This window comes from Oreochromis niloticus, linkage group LG11 (genome assembly GCF_001858045.2).
Source record: "Oreochromis niloticus isolate F11D_XX linkage group LG11, O_niloticus_UMD_NMBU, whole genome shotgun sequence".
Classification (NCBI taxonomy): Eukaryota; Metazoa; Chordata; class Actinopteri; order Cichliformes; family Cichlidae; genus Oreochromis; species Oreochromis niloticus.
Window position 1 is genome coordinate 31,819,091 of NC_031976.2, and position 8,911 is coordinate 31,828,001.

Below are 8,911 nucleotides of genomic sequence, written 5' to 3' on the forward strand. Positions count from 1 at the left end.
AAAGCTGTACACGAAGCACAGGGAGTGGAACAGGAGCTCTTTTTTTGCTTCAAGAATATTAGCACGGCCCTATAAATGAGAATAAATTACAATAGTGCAATAGTGTGGCATATTCAGCATAAATTTTCATATTTTGCTTATATTTGTTGAAAACTGAATATACCAGAAGCGAGTCAGTTTATTACTAAGGTTGGGGTCAGATTGACTTTACGATTTAACCCACTTGAGATAGGCTTGAGTATATGAAACCCATTTTACTTTTTCTAAAGTCTTTGTGAAATGTTTTGTTCTTGTTTTTATTAATCTTGCCACTTTTTCTATTTTTACATCATTTTTCCTTTTTACGTTTTAGTACGCATGGTACCATAAACCTTAGAGATACATTTACCAATGCATTTTTCCAAAACATCAGGAACTGCCAATACCCTATCTTGTTTGGTAGCTGAAATGAGCCTTATCTCTATAAGGAAAAGGACAAAGTCCTCGGTGGCTTATTGAAAAACAAAGCTCATGTGCCCTGGTTGGATGTGAATATAAGTAACAATCCTTAACAGCAGCTCCTCATCTGCGTCTGATTATAAGGTATGTAGTTTTCATTTAAAGACGTATAATATCCTCTAAGGGGGTTAAGAGGGTCACTCTTTGTTTTTACTTTAAATAAATGCGTTTTATTTTTGTTTAAGTTTAGTTTAGGCTTTAAAAAATATGTAAGTTTCTATTTTCTCAGTGTGAACAGTAGGAACAATGAAACACATTTCAGCACTGGTTTTGCTCCTTCTCCTGGGGATGTCCTCAGCACGCACCTATCGTAAGTATGATCTGGATGTATATGGACTCTTTTTTTGTAAGGAAAAGTAGTTATGTGTAAAAAAAAAGAAGTGTAATAATAAGAGGCAACGTGTTTATCACCAGGTAGAGATAGAGAGTGAAGTAACAGAAACTTAACAAAGTATAATATGCTTAGTTATTTGCAGTCACTGCAGTTTCTAGAGTTTAGAGCTGAATGTTTCATGTAAGTAAGAAAAAACATTTTTCCTTTACCACAAGTATGCAAATTATTAAATGAGACATTTAAGCAACATCATTGTCTTACGTGAGATGTGGATGTCAAAAAAAACCTTCCAAAAAACACATTAAGGAGTCAGTTTTTCAGTTTCTACAGTAAGAACATTCTTTCGAACCATTCTTTTGGCTCACCAAATTCAGCATCTTATGTAATCATTTTGAATCATAGGTAGTCTTTGCTGACTAAGCAAACTAACCAGTTGTGTTTGCTGATAATTGTGCAGCTCTACCAAATATGCCTATCCAAATATGTTCATATACTACAGTCACTGTATTACTGTAAACAGAGTTATCAAGCTAACTACATGAGGAAGTGACTAAATGAGGTACATTTGAATGGCTGCTCATTTTCAGCTGCTTGCTTGAATGCATGTCCTTCCATGATATCTTTCATTTGCATTCTGCTATTTCCAGAAAATGTGGCCCTGCGTGGCAAAGCAACCCAGTCAACCCGTATCAATGAGGTATTGTCGGCTGCCTACGCTGCAATTGATGGAAACCGTGATTCTGACCTTCGCCATGGATCATGTTCGCACACCAATCAACAGACCGACCCCTGGTGGAGAGTGGACTTGCTCGAGCCCTACATTGTCACTTCCCTCACCATCACCAACAGAGGAGACTGCTGTCATGAAAGGCTCAATGGGCTGGAGATCCACATAGGCAACTCTTTGAATAATGATGGCTTAATAAACCCAAAGTTAGTAAATATAGAGCAATAAGGAATTAGCAACAATGTTGTGATTTGGCATTTTACTCATTTTTACCTTTGCAGTGTTTGTTTCTTTCTGTTTTTCCTGAACGGCAACAGGAGAGGTTGCTGTAGGACTGACATTGTTAGCTGCCCATATTCTTTTTATTGGCACTCCCTATAATAGATTCCTATATTAAATCATCCTATTATATATTAAAATAGAGAATATCAGGTTACAGTTTTTGTAAATTTTGTCAGCAAATTCCACTAATTGAAAATGATCACGCTGACTATCAAATGTTCTGATATTTGCTGCCATGGTAACTTGTATTTTCTCACACACTTTTTGTTAGGGTTGGAAAAATTTCAGAAGTTGGTGCAGGCAAATCCTACACTGTGAATTTCGCTGGTCGTGTGGAGGGGCGTTATGTAACTTTGAGTCTTCCTGGTTCACAAAGGATCCTCGCACTCTGTGAAGTGGAAGTCTACGGATATCACGCTCCAACTGGTGAGAATGTGAACTACTACATGAGCTGCACGGTATGCAGCTCTATCGCCAAACTCTGGTATCCAAACTTTCAAGCTGATATTAAAGCAGTTTAATAATAGATATTTATTATCATTACTGTTCATCACTGTAACCATGATGACAAAGAGTTTGCTTCATGAATTTTTTTAATTTAAATTAAAACAAAAAAAAGAAATACTATTGTATTGTATAAACGAGATTAACGCTGACAGCACTATTTCCTATTGATTTCTATGAACTAACTTCAGTAAGGCCTTCAGTGACACTATCAATACATCTGTTAGCCCACATTCCTATAAAGAACTCTTTATCATTAATCAATACTTTGATTTTAAATATGATCAGTTCATCTTTTTTTAAGAAGCTAAAGGCTTTTAAGGTGGAAGTATTTAAATCATTAATTCAGAAGCCTTTACTTGATCCAACTTTCTTGTCCAGCCTAAAAAGAAAAAATAGGATTCATAATTCAAAAGCATAGAAACAGGACTAGCAAAGGTTACTAATGATCTCTTTATTGTCTCTGGGAGCGGACTCATCTCTGTACTCGTATGTTGTTGGACGTTACTGCATTTGGTAACTCTGATCAAAACATTTTACAAAAGTAACTTCTCATTTCTAGAATACAACACTGACATGAAGAGAAATGTGTTGAAAATTATAGTTATCTGACAAATCCTAATCTGGTCACGTAAACAACAAGTTTTTCGCTCACAGAAAAATTATTCCATTAGGGAATATTATCAGAAGTCAGAGCATATATTTTCACTACTGTCCAGTTATTGGAGAAGTGGCGTGGCTCTAGCAATAAAGTGAACGCTGCAATCTTTGATTCTAATGAAAACATAGATGAGCTTGAAAGGAAGGCTCTAGATTTACTGGTAAATATATGCCCAAACCCTCAGCCATGGCCACGAGCTTTGGGTAGTGACCAGAACAATCACACTGAAGATATGAAGAGTGGAATTGAGCTTCCTCTGTGGGGTACCTGGGGTCAGCCTTAGTTATACAGTGTGGAGCTCATTTGAGAGGGGCTAAACGTAAAGTCGCTACTCCTCCACATCAAAAGGAGTCAGTTAAGGTGGTTTGGCATCTGACTTGGATGCCTCCTTGGTGGCTGGTAGGTGTAACCAGTGAAGGCAGATGGAATGACCTCCCTGAGCCTGGTTCTGTGCAGAGTCTCTTTGTACAAAGAGAGAGTTCTTCCTTCCCACTGTTGACAAGTGCTTTCTTATGCTGGATCACCTGATTGTTGGGGTTTTATCTCAGATATTTTAGAGTTTTACCTTATAATAAAAAGCATTTTAAGGTAAATAAAACTGAATTGAAAAATTTAATTAAACGCAATGCATTTCTTGATACCTAATCGTAATTATTGACAAGACATCAATGTTTAATATTTTTTCATGAATTTGTTCTTTTGCAGGAGAAAATCTTGCACTTCAAGGAAAAGCCTCACAGTCATCACTCTATACAACTGGTATTGCCTATAATGCCATAGATGGAAATAAAAACAGCATATGGGGTGGGGCATCATGCACTCATACAAAACAAGACTTCAGTCCGTGGTGGCGACTCGATCTGCGCAAAACCCATAAAGTTTTTTCTGTTAAGGTATTGAATGTAATAGATTCTCTCCCAGAAAGACTAAATGGAGCCGAGATCCGCATTGGAGATTCTCTTTACAACAATGGCAACTTTAATCCCAGGTACAATGCACACTAAAAACTGCAACTTTAATAGAAATTGAACTGATTACAAACTGGAACTAGAGACATTTGCATCTTCCAAAACTGATGATAGCAAATTTATTGTACAGCAGTGTGTTGATAAAATACAAATCATAAATGTGAACCATGTTCAGGTTAATGTGGGAGTCCAAATAAACGAGGTAAAGAATATTAGTCCTCTTAAAGGAAAATACCAAAATCCAAACAGAAAATGAGCATGAACAAAAATTTCTGTGATTCCACTCATAGAAAGCAAGAACCTTATCTGACTTAATTTGCCCAATATCACCTTCGGGGTTGTCACATCTTGCAGCTCTACACTGCCAAGTGAAGAATCCAATGTGAAACGCCCTCTTAAACGTCTTGGGTTAACCAAATAATCTCTGCTTCTTCTGCCAGGTGTGCTGTGATCTCAAGCATCCCAGGAGGTTCCATTCAAGAGTTCCACTGTAACGCAAGTGATGGGATGGGGATGGATGGCCGCTATGTTAACATAGTCATCCCTGGAAGACATGAATACCTGACTCTGTGTGAGGTGGAAGTGTATGGCTCGGTCCTCGATTAGCTGTAAAGCTTGTGAAGAATAACTGTGCAAGGTTTCTCTTACAGTTTTAGATACACAATAACTCAAAAATGTTTTCCCAAATTCAAAGGGACATGCAAAAACAAATAAACAAAAAACAAAATCGCAACAAAAGTGTAATTTATTAGAATAAATTGTGCTGGAGGAAAAACAATATTACTAAGACTTGATTTGTGAAAATCAATACTTGTACAAATACAATATTTTTATATTTATGCATATTTTATTGTCAAAATGTTTCGGCTGTATATTAATTCTGAACTGATAATTGTAATGTGTAACCTTTGCTTTAAAGATTTATTTGTAAATAATTAAATTTACTCAAAAAAACATTCCATGTGTGTCTGAATAGCATTACATAGTGAATGAAAACTTTACAAAATAAATGGGGGACATTAAAGACTCTTTTCCATTAGTACCTACTCATATTGACTCGGCATGGTTCGCCACAGTTTTCAGTGTTTTCCATTAGGTCATGGTACCTGGTACCAGGTACTTTTTTAGTACCTGCTCGCCCAGGGTTCCAAGCGATCCATTAGGTACTAAAATGCGATGTCATCAGACTGCATGTCACCGATTGGCTGGTCAGTAGCGTCACTCAAGGAGTAATGAGAGCATCTCATTCAGAAAAATTAAAACCGCCATTTTTGAAACTCAGCAATGAAGGAAATGACTACAAAAAACAAGGCTGTGTTCCCTGAGTCTAACGAAAGCCACAGACCGAGCAGTAGGTATATTTTTGCTTCAACGTCCACCTGCCACGCGTTGCTATGACAGCCACGCAGTACCAGATTGTAATGAAAAACCAGTCAAAGTCGAGTCGAGGCGATCTGTGGCGAGTCAATCCGAGGAGGCACTAATGGAAAAGGAGCTTAATTCACAGGGAAGAAATCCAGTGGAGGCCTGGGGAACCTCCTATACTGGAAACAAAAGAGGCTCTAATCAGTGATCCCAATTGTGTTAATCCCAGTGAATGAATGGATTTTAAATTCTTACTCAACCGCTCCACCAACCCATCAGTGGTCATGAGTCGTCTCCTCAGGTGGGACAGGTCGGCTCACCATCGTTTGCTGTCCCCATGGTGTTGCCGGTCACGCTGTTAAATGGTCCTCCACCAGTGTCATTGCTGCCTCCAGCCGTTCCAGCTGGTGGGCCCACCACAAAACGAATGACCACCTCCTCCATCTGCTCTTCACCTGGCATGGGACTAAATGGATGCTAATTGTGGATCATCTAATTGTTGAAGTTTTCTCTTTATCATGGTTTTTACCTTACAATCTGAAGAACCGTAAAGCAGCTGCTGCTGTCAATTGCTTTTCTATAAATAAAATGGAATTGAAACATTTTACTGGCAAACATCCAGGTGTAATTATTTTTATACATTCGTGGTTTTGCAGGAGAAAATCTTGCGCTTCAAGGAAAAACCACACAGTCTTCGCTCTATGAATTTGGCATCGCTTATAATGCCATAGATGGGAATCGTAACAACATCTGTGAGAGGCATTCTGCAGTCACACAAGAAACAAGCAACTCACATTGAGTAACTCAACAGAATAAGTTACAAACTACATTTTGGGGAATGTGTTCTGTAATCTGTAGTGGAATACATTTTAAAAGTAACCTTCCCAACACTGAGTTCAAGGATTCCAGAGTAATGGGAGACATGAAATGGATGGTCACTATGTTAACAGTCGTCCCTGGAAGACATGAATACCTGACTCTGTGTGAGGTGAAAGGGACTAGAAAGGGACCAGAAAGAGAGAGCATATTTCTCCTGTATTGGCTTCCCTTCATTGGCTTCCTGTTAAATCCAGAATTGAATTCAAAATCCTGCTCCTCACATACAAGGTCTTAAATAATCAGGCCCCATCTTATCTTGACCTTGTAGTACCATATCACCGCATTAGAGCACTTCGCTCTCGCACTGCAGGCTTACTTGTTGTTCCTAGAGTATTTAAAAGTAGAATGGGAGGGAGAGCCTTCAGTTTTCAAGGACCTCTTCTGTGGAACCAACTTCCTGTTTGGATTCGGGAGACAGACACTATCTCTACTTTTAAGATTCCTTTTATATTCCTTTTATATATTTTGTAATATATCTATTTCATAGCTAAAGCACTTCTGGGTGGATGCAAACTGCATTTCGTTGCCTTGTACTTGTGACATGTGCAATGACAATAAAGTTGAATTCTATTCTATTCTATTCTATTCTATTCTATTCTATTTTTGCTAAAGCATATAGTTAGGGCTGGACCAGGTGACCATGAATCCTCCCTTAGTTATGCTGCAATGGGTGTAGACTGCTGGGGGATTCCCTTGATGCATTGAGTTTTTCCTTTTCAGTCACCTTTCTCACTAAACGTGTTAATAGACCTCTCTGCTGAATCACACTTGTTATTAATCTCTGTATCTCTTCCACAGCATGTCTTTATCCTGTTTTCCTTCTCTTACCCCAGCTGGTCGCAGCAGATGGCCCCGCCCCTCCCTGAGCCTGGTTCTGCCGGAGGTTTCTTCCTGTTAAAAGGGAGTTTTTCCTTCCCACTGTCGCCAAAGTGCTTGCTCATAGGGGGTCATATGATTGTTGATTTTTTTCTCTGTATGTATTATTGTAGGGTCTACCTTACAATATAAAGCGCCTTCAGACGACTGCTGTTGTGATTTGGCGCTGTATAAATAAAATTGAATTGAATTGAAAGTGTATGGCTCTGTCCTGGATTAGATGTAAAGCTTATATTACTAACAAAAACAAATGAACAAACAAACTGGTTCTGCTGGCTTCATCAGGTGACGGCCTCCAGCTCGCTCTGGAATGATTCACAGCTGAGTGTGAAGCGGTGGGAATGAGAATCAGCACCTCCAAATCTGAGGCCATGGTCCTCAGCCGGAAAAGGGTGAATTGCCCACTCCGGGTCAGGGACGAGTTTTTGCCCCAAGTGGAGGAGTTTAAGTATCTCGGGGTCTTGTTCACGAGTGACGGGAGAAGAGAGTGGGAGATTGATAGATGGATAGTGGACACTGTACCAGTCCATTGTAGTGAAGAGAGAGCTGAGTGTAAAAGCAAAGTGCTCAATTTACCGATCGATCTACGTCCCTACCCTCACCTATGGTCACGAGCTGTGGGTAGTGACCGAAAGAATGAGATCACAGATACAAGCAGTGGAAATGAGCTTCCTCCGAAGGGTGGCTGGCCTCTCCCTTAGAGATAGGGTGGGGCTCAGAGTAGAGCTGCTGCTCCTTCACATCTAAAGGAGCCAGCTGAGGTGGTTCGGGCATCTGACAAGGATGCCTCCTGGGCACCTCCTAGGTGAGGTGTTCCGGGCATGTCCCACCAGGAGGAGGACCCGGGGCAGACCCAGGACACACTGGAGAGATTATATCTCTCGGGTGGCCTGGGAATGCCTTGGTGTTCCCCCGGACAAGTTGGAGGAAGTGGCTGGGGAGAAGGAGGTCTGGGCTTCTCTGCTTGAGCTGCTGGCCCTGGATAAGCAGAAGAAGGTGGTTGGATGGAAACAAAAAACATGTTAACATCTCAAAAACAATAACAAACAATAACAATCATCAGAATACATGGTAAGGTTTTAGTGTGATTGTTTATATAAAAAACAACCAGTGTAACTATGGACTGATTCTTATATAGCTCCTTTCTACTCTTCCAGAGTACTCAAAGCGCTTTATACAACATGTTGCATTCACACCCATTCACACAAACACTTTCTTCTAGGCTTTAAGTGCATTCTATCTAACATTCACATGCATTCATACTCTGATGGATGCATTGGAAAGCAACTTGGGAGTAGTATCTTGCCCAAGGATATTTGGCATGCACACTGGGGGAACCACAAACCTTCTGCTCAGTAGATGACCAGCTCTTTCTCATGAGCTACAGCTACCCCTATGTAAGGTGTGAAAGTTTGTCCTGTTCTTTTAAAGATATAAAAAAAGGTAGCCCTAATTTTTATAAGTACCCGCAAAACACTCATCAGTTACTTGGACAGATTTCTGTTCTTGTATGAACATAGTTGGTTGGCAGTTGAATGTAAATGGGACTTTCTGAAAGCCAAAGTTAGACTATGAACAGGAAAATACTGTGCATTATTATAGTAGAGCAAAATAACTCAGCTATTATTATGGAATCTGCTGGTGAGCTATATTGTCTAGTCAAAATATATGATGCGTGACAGTGAAGATAGTGCCATCCTGTGGTGACAATGTGCTGCTGTGTTAGGTGTTTAGATCCTCTGTCTTTTTACACGTATGGGATTTATAGACAAAAAATTGGATTGAAAAGGCAATTTGAAAATGGGTCTGACAATAAG

The 8,911-nt window shown here is 39.6% G+C and overlaps 1 protein-coding gene across 1 annotated transcript; it reads left to right on the forward strand.

The window, feature by feature from the left end:
- Positions 1–449: 449 nt before the first annotated feature.
- Positions 450–4,824, forward strand: LOC106098593 (fucolectin-1). The gene is made up of 6 exons (XM_019364517.2): positions 450–582; positions 728–808; positions 1,480–1,765; positions 2,113–2,267; positions 3,712–3,994; positions 4,415–4,824. The coding sequence occupies exons 2-6, from the start codon at positions 745–747 to the stop codon at positions 4,578–4,580; spliced, it is 954 nt and encodes a 317-aa protein (XP_019220062.1). The 5' UTR covers positions 450–582; positions 728–744; the 3' UTR covers positions 4,581–4,824.
- The last annotated feature ends 4,087 nt before the right edge of the window (positions 4,825–8,911 follow it).

Bases quoted from the DNA above. Each gene is read 5' to 3' on its own strand.
- LOC106098593 (XM_019364517.2), top strand. From the start codon at position 745: ATGAAACACATTTCAGCACTGGTTTTGCTCCTTCTCCTGGGGATGTCC. The intron at 809-1,479 runs GTAAGTATGATC...TGCTATTTCCAG, and splicing joins GTCCTCAGCACGCACCTATC to AAAATGTGGCCCTGCGTGGC. The intron at 3,995-4,414 runs GTACAATGCACA...TTCTTCTGCCAG, and splicing joins AATGGCAACTTTAATCCCAG to GTGTGCTGTGATCTCAAGCA.